General features: G+C 38.6%; 1 protein-coding gene across 22 annotated transcripts in view; it reads left to right on the forward strand.

The window, feature by feature from the left end:
• Positions 1-20,326, forward strand: part of FAM13A (family with sequence similarity 13 member A) — a 346,947-nt gene that overhangs the window by 293,076 nt on the left and 33,545 nt on the right. For all 22 annotated transcript variants that reach the window (XM_072755666.1, XM_072755665.1, XM_072755668.1 and 19 more), the window contains 3 exons: positions 6,700-6,776; positions 7,167-7,209; positions 16,624-16,762. In XM_072755666.1, the coding sequence (XP_072611767.1) occupies positions 6,700-6,776; positions 7,167-7,209; positions 16,624-16,762 (259 nt within the window). The remainder of the gene's footprint in view (positions 1-6,699; positions 6,777-7,166; positions 7,210-16,623; positions 16,763-20,326) is intronic.

Genomic DNA, 20,326 nt, shown 5'->3' on the forward strand with positions numbered 1-20,326 from the left:
GCTCAGGTCATGATCTCAAGGTCGTGAGCTGAAGCCCTGCATCAGACTCTGTGCTCAGCGGAGAGTCTACTAAAGATTTTCTCTTCTCCCTTGCCCTTCCCCTATCGCTTAAAAAAAAAAATCAATGCGTTAAAACCAAACTCATTGTCTGCCCCTTCTTGATCTCTTTTTCTCCAGGGGAGCCATCTGATCTCATCACACCATCATCTTCTCATCCCTTTTTAAGACATTTCCTGGACTTGCCCCCAGTCCCTCTTCCAGCTTTTTAATCAGTTGTCAAATTTAGTTGACTCTACTTTTAAAATGTTATGAAGGTCCCCCTTGTCCCTTTGTATTGCCATCACATCACTTAAGCCCTTGTTGTAACTGCCCTGGAATATCAAAACAGCACCCAGCATGTCTGCACATCTGCACCTGCTCCCAGCCCTACACTGCCTCTCCTCTGTAAAATAGTCCTCTTCCTAATGCAGCAATTTTCAACCATTGTTTTCAGTGTAGTACCACTCAGCAAAAGGTCCTGTCAAAAACTACATGGCAGCAACTCTCTGGGTAGTATTCATACAGTGTAAAAAAGCCCAATATTGTGAGCCACTGATTTATCATTATTCATTCCTTCAATTATACAACAAACTATATGACAAGCACTCTTTTAGGAACTAAAGACCCAGTGGTTATCAAAACAGACACGCTCTCAGCCATCATGAAGTTTTACATTCTTTATAGGATCAAATAAAACACAAGAAAATATATAGTCAGGTGGTGATACATGCTGTGGAAAGAAATGAAGTGGGCAGAGAAGACAGGAAGAGTGGGAGGTGTAGGATTGATGTACAGAGGATACTTGGGTCAGGCCTCAATGAGATTTATGCAGGGACCTGAAAGAGGTGAGGGAGTGAGCCATTAGGAAATCTGGGGAGAGGCTATCTAGGCAGAGAGGGCAGGAGGCTTAGCCTACTGAGGATAAGCAAGAGGCCACTGTGATTGGAGCAATATTGAGGAGGATTTTAAGAGATGAGGTAAAAGATGTAGCAAGAGTACTGATCACTTAAGCCTTTGTAGCCATTTTTAGGTCTTTGGGATTTACCTTGAGTGAGATGAGGATCAAAGAGAAGAAAGTCATTATCTGATGTACCTTTTGAAAGAATCTCTAGCAACTGTGTTAAGAATAGCCTGGGGAAGGGGGGATAGCCCAGAGGTATTAAGGGATTAAAAAAAAACAAAATAATTGACATAATCTAAGCAAGAGATGATATTGATTTAGATCAGGATGATAGTTGTAGAAGTGGTAAGGTCAGACTATTGATGTATTTTGAGGTAGAAACAAGAGGGTTTCTAATAGACTGGATGTGGGTGTGAAGAAGGAGGAGGGTGCAGGATGACTCAAGACCTTTAGAATAGCTAGCTGGAAAGATGGAGAAAACTGTTGAAGGGGCAGATTCAGGGGGGAAAAATCAGAAGTTCCATTTGGAAGTGTTGAGCTTGAGATGTTTATTAGTAAAGAATCAAGTAGGCAGTTACAATGATGCCTCCTAGATACATGAACCTAGAGTTCAGGGGAGAAATGAAAGAAGTTTGGAAGTCTTTGGCACCAGTTGGCATTTAAAGCCTTGGGATGGTCTGAGCTCACATCTAGGGAATAAGCAAAAAGAAAGGCTCCAATGAGAGCACGTTGGGACTAATCAATATTTAGTGGGTAGACACACATCTACTATTTCTTTCCTTTGCATACTATTGAATTAGGAAAGAATGTGATGGTCACTTTGAATTTTATGTTTTGCCAATTTTTACCATTATCATTCAGAAAGAAACTATTTAGAAATAAAGGAAATGTTAACAGTGTAGCAAACTACAGTTGCAGCAGTAACCAAAATACAGAGGTCATGATGGCAAGGATCAGTGTCTGTCTGGTTCACCTGTCACCCTTGTACCCTAAAGCCCAGCAGAGTTCAGCACTCATCAAAAGAATGTGATGGAAAAAAGGAGCACATGAATGGTTGCCATATATTTTAGGGTAACTTGTGTAATAAGAACACCCAAACACAAGATCTTGAACACAGTAAATGTTCCTTCCCCCGTAACAACCTAAAATAGGAGTTGAGGGCCAGAGAGAGGAGTAAAGGATTTGCTCTATTGCAGTTTTTCAGGGACCCAGGCCAGGTTCCTCTCTGTCATCCTCAAGTAGCATCCAGTGAACCATGGTGGTTTCCATCTCCTTTTCAGCTCACAGAAGGAGAGCATGAGCTTTGAGGAATGTGCCTGCTGGGGTCGTTTATTGGCCAGGCCTGCAAGCCACACAACATCCTGTTGGAGAGGAGTTAGTCGTGCAGTCCTATCTCATTGCAAGAGAGACTGGTGAATGTGTTGCTCCTGGGCATGTGGCTCCTTCATTTCTGTGGGAGGAAATTAGACTGAATTTGGGTGGGTAGCTACAAGCTTTTCTATCAGCATCCTCGTATCATCTCTGTAGTTCTTTTTAAATATGGATTAAGTTATACAGCTGTTTTAAGGCAAAACATAAAATTATGAAAGGATACAAAAAGAAACACGTTAATCCTTTGTAAATGAGAATATATCAAATATTCTCCTCTAAGAGCTCAAGGTTAGGATAATGAAACTGTTTTGACTAGCAGTGTTCTCTGCAGCCTTCAGACTCAGCTTTTTGTATATGGAGGGAAAGCATTTTTTTCAGTGCCCTCTATAAAGGTTTTGTTAGCATTTTATAGTTTCAGAAGACAAATTTGTTTTTGCTCCAAGTGTTTTCAAGTGCTTCAGTGGTCAAACAGGTTTTGAGCCTGACTTTCAATGCCACAACAGAGAGAGGGACCTAGGGGAAGAATTGAAAATAAATTCCACAGTCTAAAGCTAATTTTTTTCAAGGATTTTGTTCTTTTTAGATTTGAGGTTATTTTTATGATTGAGGAGGGTAGTTCTTAAAATTCAGTTCCCTCTGACACCCAAAAACTATCCAAATAAATTATATTATAGCACATTTGTGTGTTTTGAAAGTCACTGGTAAAATTTAAACGAAGCAGAATTTTATGGATTATAAACTAAGCTTGATCTGTTTTTTTAATGCAATTCAAGAAGCAATTTTATTAAAATTATTCTTTTTTTAAATTTATTTATGATAGAGAAAGAGAGAGAGAGAAAGAGAGAGAGAGGCGGAGACACAGGAGGAGGGAGAAGCAGGCTCCATGCAGGGAGCCTGACGTGGGACTCGATCCCGGGACTCCAGGATCACGCCCTGGGCCAAAGGCAGGCGCTAAACCGCTGAGCCACCCGCGGATCCCCCATTAAAATTATTCTTAAAGTCATAGTTCTTTGCTGTGTCTTAAAATTACCTATTTAAAAGATCCTAAGTTTAGAAGACCAATTAAAAATTAATGCAATAAAACATTTTTATAAGAGTTTTATTACCTTAACCTTTAATAAATGCAAACATTAATGAACTACTCTTTTACCACACCTAGAGAAGTGTTTGGAACATAAAGCAGTTCAAAACCTTCAAAAGGAATTAAGTCCATATTTTCTCATAATACAAGTACTATTACAACTGGAGAACACTTGAAAGTCCAGTAGCAAATTTCTGGTACAATGGAAGTCTACGTTGCAGCTGTTCTTTTGACCTGTACATTCCATTTTCCCCTTCTCCCACCTCAGTGAAGTGAGGGAATGGCTGATCTGTTTCTTTATCTTCATCTTCCCTCCCTTTAGGCAAAGAATGGAAGTTAGAATTTATAGCATGTTTTGCACCCATGGAAATAGGTACTTTTTTTTACTGTATTCAGAGATCTTTACTACCCTTATTTCATTCTGAAAAAAATTGAGATAGGTTGCCATTTATAACACATTCTTCACATGTTCCTGTTTCCAAAAGGTATAGAGGCAACCCAACTACCTTGCTTAAGGCACTGCTAAAGAAACACTGTGTGCTTGCATGCTGCTTTAGTGAAAGCAACTCATGAATATTCAACAGTCTCAAATATGTGGACAACATGAAAGTTGGAATTACTGTGAAGCCTTAGAAGGAAATATGGAACAATATTGAAAGTCACCCTTTGTTGATTACATCTATAAAAAAAAAAATAGATCCTTAGGGAGTTCTTAAACATAGGGATCATTTTTTTAAAAAGCCAGTGGGAGAGGGAGTCCAAGTTACTGCTTACTGGTGTTAACCCTGGAGATCAGCTAGACTTTCTCACATTTAACAGCTGCTTTTTGCAAAGCTTTCCATGGTATAACATAGCTGTCTTTTTTTACAATTCTCAAGACCTATAAGCAATTATATCTTGGTTCTTTTTATTTAGGAAGAAAAAAAATCTTATATTCTTACTGAAATATCTAAGTTTATATAATACTATTATGGTTTACTTTCTCTTCTCTCTTTCTGAATATTTCCTAGCCTTAATGTGAAGATTTTTCTTTATTCTGAAATAGTCATTTGCATATAATTAAAAATGTATCTCATTGACACTGTTTTAAAATGATATGAGAGTAGAGAGTTGTGCTTTCCCTGGGAAATCATGTTTCAGAGGTTTAGAAAAACCTAATACTATTACACTAGATCTTACACTAAAGATTTTGATAATCTATTGAAGATTACCAATGAGAACAAACTAAGATTCTTTGTCATAGGTATAACCCCCTTTATCAGGAAGATCACATTCAGGTAATAAGAGTAATTATGCTTTGGTTTAAGGAGAGGCATTTTAGAGAGGCCTCTTCTAATTCAAACTTTAGAGTTATAAAATATAAACATAACTGAATATTTTCATAATTTTTATTTCTCAGATCCATTCTAAAATTAACTGTGTAAATTATTTAAGTGTGTAAATTGATGTTTAGTAATGGCAGACACAGACACTCTTTCCATTGTCTGGAACATCACCTTAACTGGAGAAATAGCAGTAAAATATTTTGGGAGACATGAATTTCATAGTTTTAGAAATAATGACAGCATTGGGATACCTGGGTGGCTCAGCAGTTTAGCACCTGCCTTTGGCCCAAGATGTGATCCTGAAGTCCTGGGATCGAGTCCCACATCAGGCTCCTTGCATGGAGCTTGCTTTTCCCTCTGTGTCTCTGCCCCCGCCCCCCTCTGTCTTTCATGAATAAATAAATAAAATCTTTAAAAATAATAATAATAAAATAAAATAAATGTACCGGATATTATTCACATGCTTTACATGTGTTATTTCCTTTGATCTTCATGGCTACCTGTGTTAATATGTTAATACTACCATCTCCATTTTCCAGATGTGGATATTGAGGGTCAAGTAGGGTCAAGATGATAAATGATAGAGCTAGGATTCAAACCCAAACATTCTGACTCTAGAGCCACCATTGTAACTATTATGTTACGCTGTGTCTCCCTTTGTTTCTACTGTTTGATGGAGCCTGGGGTTTTAAGTTTTCAGAATTCCAGATAAGTTGGCCAAACCAACATAAATGCAAAATAATTCATTCATCTACCAAGCCAAAGATTAGTTTTCTACTCTATGTGTTTATTTTGGGAAGATTTTTATATATGTCAGTGTCATGGGATTATTGTGAACCTTAATCAGATTTACTTTGTAAAGGATTTTTCATGATGGGAGGTTATAAATATGTAGATGAACACATGTTGCTTCAAAATGTGTCTTTCTGATGACATAGAATAGGTGGATTGTGCTTAATATCCTTTTAATGCAGATACGAATCTTAGAATTTAATGAAGTTCAAGTTCAGATCTCCAGGGCAGCTATTTTTTTTTTTCAGTTTACTGAATGTAAAAGTGCTCTTGTTTGCTTATTTGTAATCTTCCTTCATGGGAATGGCTTACTTATGTGCTCAGTCACCTGAATTGTATTTAAAAAGCATTGGCCATGTCAAAAACTTACAGGTATGCCTCCTGATAAGTGTTAAGCCCTCTAGGTCAGCCTGAAATACATGCTCTTCAAAGTAAGTTTCCTGTTTATATTTTTTCAATTTTAGCTGATATAAGGACTATTACAGAAAGAAAAGTACTTAAATTAACATTTATTTTTACAGATAGTTTACAGTTTAGGTACAAGTTATATGATATCCCATATTATATTGGCAGTTTATCCTGAAAATATTTCAAATAAGCAGTGAATATTACATTGGTCTCTGATTAGATTCAAGGTCAGATTCCTTGGTTCTAGTTCTAATGCTACCCTAATGTCCTGACAGTCTGGATTTTGCTATGTTTAGCTGTAATGTATGGATGATGTACCTAACAAAGACATGATCATGTCTGTGATGGTGTCAGATAGTCTCATTAAAGGGATGATAAAATCAACATCCAATTTTATGTAAGCAGCATATACTAAACTTTCATAATTTTACTAGTTTTAACAAAGGTAGAAATATGAGAACCAGAATTGGTTTATATCTTCATATTATCTGATTTTTCTATTATACTTTATGTTTTTTTAAGATTTTATTTATTTTAAAAAATATATTTTATTTATTTATTCATGAAAGTCACAGAGACACAGAGGGAGAAGCAGGCTCCTCACAGGGAGCCCAATGTGAGACTCCATCCCTGGACCCACGATCATGCCCTGAGCCAAAGGCAGACGCTCAACCGCTGAACCACCCAGGCATCCCTGATTTTTCTATTTTAAATAAAGGACGATCTGCTGTTACATATTTCTTGCCATTCCTACTAGGCAACCATGATTTGTTTTGTTACAGAATATGGAAAGCCTCAGTTCTACAGCATCTCATGAGAGGCCTGGGGCTGATGACGTTGAACTGATGTCCGATGAAAGGTAATTTTAGCACTCCTTTCACATTGCTTACAAAGAACATGAATAGCTTTCTTTTTTTTTCTTTTTCACTTAACACAGTGTTCATTACAAGAACTAAAAAGAATAGAATTAAAGGTCTATATATTTACCAATAGTATTTTATAAAAAGGAAAATGCTTTGAATAGAAAATCTGCCATCGTGCAATTAATGACAAATAACCATATTCATGGTTGTGTTTCTGGTTTTGTTTTCTTTTGATTTTTTGTTTTGGTTTGGTTTTTGATTTTACAAGAATTTAATTTAAGGCCACTCAGCCTACTTTTAAAATAAATCATAATTTCACTGGATGAAAAGCATTGTTCTAAAACTGACATTTTATGATATTTTGTTGTTGCTGCTGCTGTTTATAGCAAAGAAAATGAAAAAGACGGCAGACACACCCCGCATTTTGAGGTGAGTAGCAAACAAAATCATGGTAATGAGGATGTCCATATATTCCTGGGAGCACACGTGAAGCATTATTAGCCAATCAATAAGGGATAATGAGATTAAGTGACAGGACTGTGATTGGTCAGAAAGGCAAATACTGCGACATAAAGATTCTTTGAGAAATTCTAAGAACTCTATACTTTTGCTTTTATTTTGCTTGCAAAGAGAAACTTCAGTAGCATAGAGATTTCCTTTTAGATTTTCCATAAAATGAAACAAAAAGTCAAAGCTACTGATTTAATTTTCCATATTTTTATGCCTTTTTTAAGTGATTGAAATAAATAGGTAATGATTTAGTGGATCCGTCACAAAGATTTATCTCATTAATTTTCAAATTAAGATAAACTTCATGTGAGTTGCTAAACCCAATTTGTTTTCTGAGTTTTGTCTCAAGTAAACCATAGAGGAAAAAAATACCTAACTCCCTTATGTTGTCTACATCTTAAATTTCCAGTTATTTCCTGTCTTCCTCATTTTCTGAGGATATGGCATGCTGACCCACAGCATGACTTCCCTTGCTCCCAACTCTGGCTTCCATTCAGTGTGCTCAACCCCATTTTCATTCATGTGTGTGTGTAATATACTTCCAAATGCTTCCAACTCCACTTTCAGTATTTTTATCAGTTTTCCCTCTGGTCAGATTTAAAGTTTTTTTCAACCTGTTCTTGAATTCTGATCCTTGAAATATCATTTATACGTAGGACTCTCCCTGGAACCCAGTGACTCCTGATCTTTATTGGACATTGTCCTAATTCGCTGATAGAGTTGCCCAGTAGCATCTATGGAGTCCTGCCATGGGTGGGTACTGTGCGAGGGGCTAGGATTCAGTAACAGCTGCAGTGCCTACCCCCCTCAGAATTGTACCATGTGTAGGGGGTTAAGAATCTAAAAGCTGCGGACCCCCTTCTTAGAAAAATGCACACTCGTGTACAATTTGGCATAAAATTACTGGGAATGAATGGCCACCTCCCTACCAATGCTATGGACTCCTCATATTCCCTGTATTCAGTTCTTGTCATGTACGCTTCATCGGCCAAGCTGGATAATAGGAGGGGAATGCTTCCTCTTTCTGACTTCAAAGCTTCTGAGCCATATCTTTCATCTCTTATTTCCGACTCCTTTAAGCCTCCTTCCTTGGGACCCAGGCAACCAGCTGACACTTTTTCCCTGACACCAGAGCAGTTTTTTCAGAGCAGTTTCCCCATGATAGCATCGCTTTATTTTTCTTCTCATTTCACCCTTTCTCTGCTCTTTTTCTTCTACTCACAGCAAGCACTTACTCATCATGCCATTGAACATTACTTTAAAGAAAATTGCTTTGCCAGCCTCCTAGAGAGGTCTTCTCAGTTCAGTCCCTTTTCTACCAATTATCCTTTATGGGATTAAAAGGTATCAAGCAATCTTTGTGGATGGACTTCATAACATTAACTCTCATAAATTCTGAGTGGCACCCAAACAAAATCCGTGCTGAATTCAGTTTTGTCTTGGTATTTCTGTGGACAGCTCCCATGGCAGTGGATGAATCAGGGGGAAAAAATCTCAAATCCTTCTTCCAGGTGCCAGGTCCTATATTCTTACATGTGTCAGCCATGTGCAGTCACCAGTCCGCACCTAGCCTACCATTGGCACTCCTCAAGCTTTCACTATTAATAATCATTGTCATCATAATAAGTTCAGCTAGGAGATAAAATTAGACCGTGAGTTAAAATCCAGCCTAAGCTCTACGTGTCACCTTTCTTTTACAACTGCCCCAAAGGAGAAAAACAAGACATCACTCCACAAGATTGGGATGATGCTTCTCCTCGTGAAGGCATGTGCTTCTTTCCCTGAAGGAAATGTATATTTAATTATTAGTGATGGACCACAAAAAGACCTGTTTTCTCTTGTTGACGGTGTGATGTCATTGTTTACTATTTAATATGTGTAGCACTTTTAGAACTTATTAAACGGCCTAAACAGTTAATCTGATGTTCTGGTAATGCCAAAATAATTCCTAAATTTCAGAGGTGAAAAATAAGTCTAGACTGTGGTGAACCCTCATGGAATTCTACTTTTATTTCACGTCTCCTATAGCATCAGAGTGAGAAGTTGGCATTTGCATGCCCATCATGGATGGCTCTGATAATGTTTCCAGTTTCATTATGAAGACAGTTGGCCCTCATTAATACTATCCTTTAAATTTTTCCTTATAAATTCTTAGACTCATGAAAGATAAAGACAACAAATGCCAGCTATTAAGGAAAGGTGCTAATTCTTGTTTTGACTAGCATCTCCATGAGAATGTAGAACATTAAACACAGTCTCAGAGATGCTCCTTAGAAGGACACATAGGCAGAGAGAGGCTAGTCTTAGAAGCTGCGGCTCAAACACAAAAACAGGCAAAACCGTGACTTTACTTTTGAAATAAGCATCACAGGGGATCCCTGGGTGGCTCAGCGGTTTGGCGCTTGCCTTCGGCCCAGGGCATGATCCTGGAGTCCCAGGATCGAATCCCACATCAGGCTCCCTGCATGGAGCCTGCTTCTCCCTCTGCCTGTGTCTCTGCCTCTTTCTCTCTCTATCTTTCATGAATAAATAAATAAAATCTTTTTAAAAAATGAAATAAGCATCACAGCCCTAAATGTATTTTTGTGTGAAGGCGTGTGTTGAGAAGTGAACGAGTTTATCCCTTCGTTGCATATCTTTTTAATTTTTTTAATCAACTAATCTTACCCAAAAAGAGAATCTGCTCAAGATCTCAGATGGTTAGTGAAAAAAAAGTTAAGAGTCCCTTCAAAATGCCAAAAATTAAAATATGATTTCAATGGGGAAGTTTCTGAAAGGTTGGCATTTTAATAAAATATCCCTTTTGGGCTGTATGAAATGAGCTAATATAAGGAAGAACCTATTGTACTATTCCCTGAATATGTTGGGAGTCCAAAGTCTTTGTTCTTTTCTTTTTAAACTCTGTGAACAACTGGAAGTATCCAAAGGAAAAGTCATTCTTAAAACTAGCAATTTCTAGGTTCTAAATACAGATTCTAAAATACAGATTTTCGAAGTTCTATTTACAATGGAACTTAAACTTTATGCTTCAATTTGATCCCTTCTGATAAGTTATTTTCTACTGTGGAAATATATCATGCTTCTGTATGAAATCCGGAATATTAAAACTGTAATCTTATACTTAATCTCTTAATCAAGAAAGCAAAACCTGTATGAATTATCGGGTACATAGAAGGGTATTACCTTATCTGGAAGAGGTCATTTTATGTCAGAAGTATAAAGTTAATGAAGTGTTCAGTTCTTTCGCAATATTTTTACATTCTGTATGCTTTCTAAGCCTTCTGCTTAGAAGAGCTTAGAAGCATACCTTTGATAACAAATAAGACATTCATAATAAACAAAAGACAATTTCCCTTTTTTTAATCCTGCTTCAAAAAAAAAAGTAAAAGAATGGTGAGAGAAAGAGAAGACAAGGGCTTTCCAATCAAGACTCAGTATTAATATTAATTATCAAAAAAAATATTAATTATCAGACATCCGAAATGTAGGCTTTTATTTGCCCTGAGCAGATTTGAGATCAATTCTGAAATATGCCTGTCAACAAGTATTTATGAAATGAATCGCTGTTGTTTCAACTTCACTGTATTGAATGGAAGCTTTAGGATTTTGTTACTGATTTTAATGTTAGAATCAGAATAATTTAAAAAGCTCTGTCTGTTTAGATTCACTTCCCATTTCATCCAGGCTCTAAAGGCTACTGAAGCTTTGCAATTCACATGAATTTTGGAAATCTGTTATGTCTATTTTCCTTTATTGTCAGGCCAAACAGTAAATGTTTATGGTTCCATGTGGATCTTGTATTAACACTGTGTGGATCTTGTATTAACACTGTGTGGTTTCTTCCTGTGCAAACTGCATCACACAGTATACTCTCTGATATCACTGTTCCTGGCTCTGGTAAGCCATTAAGGATGTTTATTTATATCCTGTGCAGGGAAGGAGAAGGGATGGAACAAAAATCCACGATTTGAAGTCAGGGAAGGAGCAAGATCAGTGAAGTCTGAGGATCGAAAAATCCAAGCTAGGTTAGACAGGGGCAAGTCTTGACAAAGATCAGGTGAATAGACTAGTAATTAATGATTCTTTGACCTGAACATGGACTGTCCCCTAAGGCCCCAGCCCAGATGAGCTCTCTGAGTATTTGCTCCCAGCATCCTGTTTTTTTCTGATACAACTTTCATGACACTGGCACTTAAACATTCAGCATCTTCCTTCCACACTAAATTCTGTATCTTGTTAATTCCTGTAACCCTAGTACCTAGGACAGCATGTGTTCAGTAAACACTTGCCAGATGAATGAATGTGAAAGAGAGGTCGTGAATAGTTGGAAATAGCATTTTTTCACAGTTACTATGGGTTAGCCATTTTTATACATGCTTCTCATTTAATCTTCATAACAACTATGTCATGATGCCTACGTCATTCCCCTCACTTCATCTCATCATGCATTGTATCATCTCACGTCATCACAAGAAGGGTGAGTATAGCACAGTAAGATATTTTGAGAGAGAGAGACCACATTCATATAACTTCTACTACAGTATGATTGCTCTATTTTATTAGTAATTATTAATCTTTTACTGTGCTTAATTTATCAATTAAACTTTATCATAGGTGTGTATGTATAGGAAAAAGCAGAGTGTATAAAGGGTTCAGTACTATCCTCTGTTTCAGGCATCCATTGGGCATCTTGGAATGTACTCCCGCCAGATAAGGGAGGGCTGCTGTAATTCACTTACTCTCTGATTTAACTGAAGATATAAGACATATAAACAATAGAAGTTGAAACCAGAAATATTTTGGTACTTTAGAATGTCCTTGACACTTTAACATGAATGACCTAAGAGAAGCATCAAGTAAGCAAGTAGACAAGTACAATGCCATATGATGAGCACTAGGACAGAGTGTGGAACAATCTGGAGAGGTGCCTCACCCTATCTAGGCTAATGAATAGTTGAAGGAAGAGTAGTTTTGATGCTGGTGTATTGCTACAGAACCTGAACAGCTTCACCGTGGGTGGCCACGGAGCATCAGCCCTAGCTCCCATATGCACGTAAACCCTGAGCCCGCACCAGCAGCCCACTCTGCATCCCCAGGCACAGCAGCCGTATCAGGTTCTGGTGAGACCAGTGAGGCCAGAAATTGAGAATCAGATCTCTAGGAGCAGTAGGCAAGTGAAAGAGCAACCTCGGCGACTAATCACGGCGTTGTAGGACAGAGCCAAGTGTGTGGATGTGCTGGTGAGTGTGGTGCCCAGCGTGACCATGCTATACAAGCCAGTGTGGTTATGTAGAAGAGACCCCTCCACTGCTGTGTAGGAAATCAGCCAGAAAGTCCAGAAGCTTGTGTAAGTTAACATAGGTCCATAGTGCAAGTGATATCCTGTTATCTGTGGCATATTCTAAACATCCTTACCTGGTGACTCCAGATACAGTGATCTCTTTGCTATTCCTTAAACACAATGACCTTGCCTCAGGGCCTTCTTCCTGGAATGCTCTTCCCATAGATAGATCATTCCCGCATTTCCTTCATATCTCTGCTCATATGTCACGTCAAGGAAAGGCCTTCCTGACCACTGAATATAAAATAGCAGACTGTGGCCCCTACTTCCATCATCTCTCTTATTCTGCGTTTTCTCCATAGTCCATATCACTACCTGTCTTGTTTTTTTTTTTTTCTTTGTTTACAGTCACTTCCTGTACAATTCATTAGGACAGATTTCATTTTGTCCTCCAAAGTATCCCCACTGTCTAGAAAACTGTCTAGCATGTAGTAGGTATGCAAAAATTATGAGTCAAATAAATGAGTAAATATTATCCTTGTATCTCTAGCATAAGGCATGATAGCCCTATTATAAATATATATTATGTGATATATGTTATTACTGAATAAATTACTGAAGTTTTGACCTGATTCTCTTCTTTAGAGTAATAGGATCTTAGGGGTTATCCATTTCAGCCTCCTACACAGGGTGGTAATCTCTCCCTCTCCTACATGCCTGACTCCCAGACTTCATTTGAACACTGTGAAGGGCAACTCAATAATTGACGAGGTGGTCCATTGTTGTGTTGCATCCAAATCAAGTGTCCTCAGAATTCTACTGGGCATTCCTGAGCCTCTTTCACAAAATGTCAGCTCTCTCAGTGCAGGGAGCTTGCATGTCTCACACAGTCCAGCACAGAAAGGGTACACCAAACCATGCTGTCAAAGGAATGAATAAATCTGTGGATTTAAAAATAAATAAATAAAAATAAAATAAAAAAATAAAAATCTGTGGATTTTGGAGGGGGAAAAAGTGTAATTTTCTAACTTCAATTTTCTTTGAAATGGATACTAATTTGGATGTAGAAAAAATGTAATCTCAATTTCCTTTGAAATGAGTGCTAATACAGATGTAGCAATCACAAAAAGTACACATTTTTACAATGGGGGGGCAGAATTTCAGGATTTTACACATGTTCTGTCAAGCAGTGCAGGACTCCGAGTGCCCTGACACACAGGTGTGGCAGGAAGCAAAGCCAGTGTCTGGCATTAGGAAGGGACTCAGGCTGACTACAGAACCCAGCTTAGGCCTGCAGGTCTTCCCACCAGCGTTCATTCCCATCTGCAAGGCCTCAGCCTGGAAAACACATTTTACCATTATTACTCTATTTCTAAAATCCTTCCATGGCTTTACATCATCAACTACAGGATAAGATCCACACTTAGCAGAGCATACAGGCCCTTTCTCAGTCCAGCATCTGCTCACCTGACACCCTCATCACCTGCCTGTCCCTCTTTCCCGTCCTCCCCTTCTGTGACCAGCCAACCCCCCAGGTGCCTGTCTCTGCACTTCCTCAACCCCTCTCACCCACACTGCCCCCCAAACAAAATTGCTGTTGCTGACTGTGCAGGGAACCTGAATGTCTCTTGTCTCAGTTTCTTCACAATGCATCTTAGAACTCCTCTCTTTGAGGAGCATGGTTCGCCTTGCATTGCTGTTGGACAGGCCTCCTCTCCAAAACCTGTCTCTGGCGTTTTGAGATGTGGCAGTGCTTTCATCTTCCTACGGTGCCCAGAAAAGATGAAAAGACTGATGGCCTCATCTGTGCACATTTTATGCTCCAGGCACTGTGTTAATGGCCTTTCACACCTTCTCCCAGATCTTCAAAAGAACCTTGCTAGATTGATAACTGTTAACACCATTTCACAGATTAAGGAACAGAGGCTCAAAGAAATGAAGCCCCTCAGCCAGAGCACCAAGCTAGTAAATGTCAGCCACATGGCAAACCCAGGTCTACCTGTAAGCAAAATCCGTGTCCATTCCACTATAGTACAGCACAGGGGGCTGATATATGTTTTTCATGAAGAAGATGCTGTGATTACAATATGAGTCAAATTTCTTTTTTTTTTTTCATTTTATCTTTTAAAGATTTTTTATTTATTTATTCATGAGAGACACAGATTGGGGCAGAGACACAGGCAGAGAGAGAAGCAGGCTCTATGCAGGGAGCCCGACGTGGGACTCGATCCTGGGTCTCCAGGATCATGCCCTGGGCTGAAGGCGGCGCTAAACCGCTGAGCCACCCGGGCTGCCCTGGAGTCAAATTTCTTTTATTCTTCCCTTTTTTATGCCTCTAAGCATAACAAGTGTCAAAAATCCTTATTGAGAAAATGTTTATGTGCTATATGCAGATTCTAACACACACACACACATATACACATGCACACACGCACAAACAGTTGGTGACTGACCCTGTAGCTCTTAGTAGACTGAGTGCTAGATTCGGTCATTCAGCCCTAGTCCACGTAGGATTCAGCTCAAGGAACAAATAACTTTTGTGGCATAAATGCATAATCTGTTTTTCCCCCAACAGACAAGCAGCGTTTTGAAAGTGTCTTAAAGCCCCAGATTTACTTGGCATTTCCATCTGACTTTAGTAGCTCATCATGAACTGATTGATGATATTTCATTGTATTCCCAGTGTGATGAAGAAAATAGCGGTCCTCGCGCATCATTTCATGGAAATATTATAGTAAAAGCCCCGTCTATTCCCTCGTGATATCAAAGTGGGTTGAATAGCTATTAAAAGTAGCTGGAAGTCTTAATAGTGCTTATTTTAAGCAGAAGAACATTTCTCATGCATTAATGGAATCATTTATGATTTCCAGATGTTTAAAGTTTTTTCTTTTAATATATTTGCTAAAATAAATTTCCAGTGATTCTCAGAGAAAATCTTTTGTACAGATCTGTGCTACTTAAGAAGAATATTTATGAGTAAACACATTTGTTTATAATCTTATGAGAGAAGGGAAAGTGACAATGGTTGGGTTTACAAGATGCCAAAGAGCAAGGTAAAAAAGAATTAATTTCCATGCAAATTTTGTTAACATAAAATCACTTAGCTAAAATTAGCAGCCTTTGGGAGAGGGTTTTTCCATCCCCTATTTATCCTATCCTGGGTGTAGGTGCCCCCATTGAGCAAAACCAAGTGTAGCTGAGTATTTAATATTCAGACTAGATGAAGAGTAGGAAAACAAGGGACAGTTGGATATTTGTAAGATATAAATTATGCATTGCCACCTTGCCAGTTCTTGGCTTTTTACTTTAAAAAAAAAAAAAAAGTCCCGCTACCCGTGTAATTTTGGCTTATTTCCAGAGGCCGTATTGCTTACTGCTAGTCCAGATGAGCCGCCAAACGCCTGTGCTGTTTGAATTTGCGCAACAATGCTTTAATACCCAGAGCTCCTCCATAAATAGTCTGTCCTCCCCACACTTGGGGCGAAAACAACCACAGGAAATCTGGGAATGTGCAGCTAACCCCGCTTAATTGATCTAAGCCTGCAGGGCCAGCAGGAGAGTGTTCGTGTACACAGCCTCTGCTCCTGGCCTTGCAGGACTGTTTCCCGAAGGGGCAAAGGAGTCTGCACACAGGAGACACCATGTTGCTTCTACAGCCATAGCAACAGCAGTAGCAGGATTTTTGTTATTGTTTACAGTCTGCAGAGTCCTACTCCTTTAAGGAAACACAAACTCCTTTCCCTCATTCCTGGTCCCAATCAGTAACCATCAAGACTGTCAGCTGCCTGCAGTTATCAGGAGCAGTAGCTCGTGGAAATCATCTTGTCTTTCTCGCAGAAGAAAAGTTAAAGGAGCACACATGGACGGTTGCTTTTTGCATGCAAGTGGCCAGCCAGTATCCAGGGGGCTTCGAGCTATGATTTTGATTTCTGTGCTGGGTGCATCCACAGCCACAGCTTGGGAGGTTTTGTCCAGAAGGAGTGAAATTGCTGCAGACATTTTTGGGATTTGGTGAGCAATAGATATTTGGAGACATTGTGCTGTTATTACAGAGCCCCACAATGAAGATTCAGGAGCATCCTGACACCAAACTGCAGAGGACTCAAGATACCGATGACCAGCAGGAGAGCTTTGTCTCCGAAGTGCCTGAGCTGGACCTGACTGCATTGTGTGATGAGAAGAGCTGGGAAGGTAGGATCGTCTGCTATATGGATGGTTTAATATCGGAAAGGCATATATAAAGTAGCCTAAATGAGAGACCCGTCACCACATGGATGTATGAAAGAGAGGGGTGTAGGAGTAACTGCATTTCTAAATGACTGAAAAGCCTTTCCCTGGCATAGAAGTGTGTCACATGAAACGTTGCCAGGAGTAATTGCAATCTATGAAAGAAAATGTGCTCACCCTGTATCATAGAGTCACCTTGCAGCCTTTTTTATTTTTAACTCGCCAGGAGTGCTAATACGTGTATGTGTGTTCCCTCTAGTAGTACTGAGCAGAGTACTCAGGGAGCTGCACACATTCAGGACTTTGTCTGGGTGCAGCTGCTCTCCCCGCTGCTACATGCCAACAATCTACCTCCTTCATTAAATCTTCCCGTTTTTTCAAGAAAGATGTTTTGGTATGCTTTGCTTCTGTGATTGTTTTTATGAAGAGAATTTTTTTAAGTGAGGTTAGCCGACATAAAGGATTTGCTTATCAAAGAGAGCACGAATAAAAGGTGCTTCTGCTTGAAACCCTGCAATACAGTGTTTAAGGTAGATTTTTGGCAAAACATTAGAAACGTACTTGTGAGGAAGAAGAGGGTGTCCTAATCTTGTCAAAACGGTATTTCAGGAAGGCTCTGGCAACAGTGTCATCAAGCTGCTCTTCTCTCCTTATCCATGTGTCTGCATCCAAACATATATCAATGTGTATCCAAAATGCATGCCCAGCTGCCTCCATACAGTGTGTGTGTTTGGAAGCTACAAAGAGGGAGAAATTGTGTGCCTGGTTTCAGAACAGCAGCAGGACTTAACCTGGTGACATAGAGAATCACAAGTACAAGAAATCAGTCCTTTTCCAAAGCACCTGGATTTCCTTGTCTTCTTCCCCACCCCTTTTAAAACTAAAAAGTAGTCATTATGATAATAAATTTAGATGAAGGACCAAAAGAGGATCTAAACAGACCAAAAAGTGAAAAATAGCAATCCCTTTATGCTTTCATCCAGGGCTTGGTGATGTGAAAACAAACTGTTTTTATTCTAGTTCTCCCTCTTTGCAATCCATGAAACATGTTCCAGCCCTTTGCCATGTAATTAGGCAGTGGGTCAAAGATTTTCTCAGACCTTCCCAGCTCATGATATGCTTACTAGAAAAAATTGCAGGGTGTTGTGTTTTGTTTTGTTTTAAATTTCAGTGATACATTCCTGGGTAGTGTTTTATTCTTCTTTTGTTTTGTGTACTTTGGAATATTCAGGTGTGTTTTAAATTCCTACATTAAAAACAAACCCCATCCCCCACCCCCACCCCAAAAAACATCCCATAGTAGCCACTGTTACCCAAACAAAATTAAAAAAGCAGTAGCCAAAACAAATGCTGTATTTGGGTTTCAGTAATATGGTCTCCTCATATCAGTAACACAAAACTCCAGAGAAAAACTAGGATTTTTGGACAGAATTCAAATTAACCACATTATCCTGGTGTATTCAGTAGAGGGGCAGGGAGATTCTTCTTCCTCCTCTTGAAATGGACTCAGTTTATTTTTATCTTGGTCAGTCAATTTGTGATCTCTTCCAGCATATTTGAAAAGTCCAGTATGAAAATTCCCTCCAGCATAGTTGAAAGCTAACTTACTATTTCCTTAAAACTGTTCTATTACTTAATATAAAGAACTCTGTAATAGATAATTTAATAATAATATGAAGGAACCAATGTTTTAGGTTATATTGGGAAACTAGAAGGAATTTTAAAAAGCTTATTGGGGAAAATATACAGTAGGCTTGGAAATGCTAATTATGTAATTTATGAAAGGACTTGTGTTAACTTTTTGCCAATTACTGCATTAGTTACTGAACTTGCATATCTTAAAAATCTACATGGGTTCATTTCAAGGCTGATCATTTGGTTACTGATTCCAGTGGCCATTTTTTATCATATATTTTAAATTCTCAACTTACATTATAATAGTAAGGATAGTCAAAGTAAAGGAACTGTTACATAAAGGATAGTTCAGATGAGAGCCATAAGTCCAGTCACTAAAATATTACCTTTTTTTATAGCTTCAATAAGAAACAAACAAAATGGTAGCTTTGCAGTAAGGAATCCACTTTGCACTAATTTAAACTGGGAATGTGAACCAGTACAACAAAATACATAAAGGGAAGTAAATAGTTACCAAAACCATCGGAGCCAGAATCCCTCTGGAAGTCTCCCTTGCCGGGCTCCAAGCCACCATGTAGTGTAACCCCCTCCATTTGGTTTGCTTATCTGTTCCCCATCCCCACACTCACTTCACTCTCTCTGATGTAGAATTTTAGAATGGCAGGAGAGAAGGTACTCACTGAGGAGCCTGCTGGCGCTAGCCTCAGGGAAGAATGCGCCCATATGGCAATGATGTTCTCTGGTTTTGGGGGCATATTGTATCTGGGAAACAAAAAAGGAAATGAACCTGATAATTAGATTGCATAGCCAACATACAGTGGAACCCTCTCAAAGTGAATGTAGGATCAGAGTCTAGTAGTCATGCTTTGTTGGCAGATAAATAATACATGCTTTTTCTTTCTTTTTTCCCTCTGTATGTAGCTATGTATTAGGCTCATTCTTTACCTATCCACATGGTGTTATTATTTTATTACTTCCATTCTCCAAAATTAAATGAATACACAAATCAAATGTACTATTATTATTTGTTATATAAAGCCCTTCAGAATTGCATAATTAGAATGTTCCTAATCAGCCAATTCATGTTGATTTGGGGGTACCATTTGTGGAAGTGTTTAAATACTCAACTATTCTATTAACTTTGTCCCGGTGAAGTTAAGTTTAAAAGAACATTTTTAAAGGGCATAAAATACTTCATATTTCCTATTTTTTACTACTTGTCAAAAAAAAAAAAAAAAACCTTTGGGAAGGAAATTCTCTAAAAGAATGCAGAAGCAAGGGATCTTAAAGATCTTTTTACCGGACACTCCCATCATACAGATAAGAAAGCTGAGACCAAAAGAAGCAAAATGATGATTCAAGGTAACAAAATGTCCTGACTTCCTCTCTGATGCCTCTTTTTTAGCAATGCCAATTCTGTATTCTGGCAGGCAGTGGGCCATAATGGCTAAGACCAGGCATGTCCTGGGTTCATATCCTGCCTCTACTACTTTAGCAGGTTTGTGGACAAGTTAGTAAATGTGTTACAGTTTCGGCCTCAATTTCTCCATCTTTAAATACGTGAAACAACAGACAATAATGAGTAACAGATGTAGTAGTATTCATTTAGTAAGTTTGGTGCAAGGATTAAATGAGCTAATATTTGCAAAGAGCTTGGCACAGTACAGGCACCTAACAGGCACTATATGTGAGTGTTGATTGATGTTATTACTATCTTCCATAAATGTTTCCAAGTATAGTTTCAGGAGAAACCAGCCTGAGTCTGACTTCTTTGAAACCAGAGCCCACTTTTACCTAATGACAGTGGGTGGCTCTGAACACAGATGAGTCAGTAATTACTGGATCCTCCAGTGATGACCAAGGACAAATTATACCAAATCAATCTCCTTGTGT

The sequence above is a fragment of the Vulpes vulpes genome, chromosome 4, assembly GCF_048418805.1.
Source record: "Vulpes vulpes isolate BD-2025 chromosome 4, VulVul3, whole genome shotgun sequence".
NCBI classification, from domain to species: domain Eukaryota; kingdom Metazoa; phylum Chordata; class Mammalia; order Carnivora; family Canidae; genus Vulpes; species Vulpes vulpes.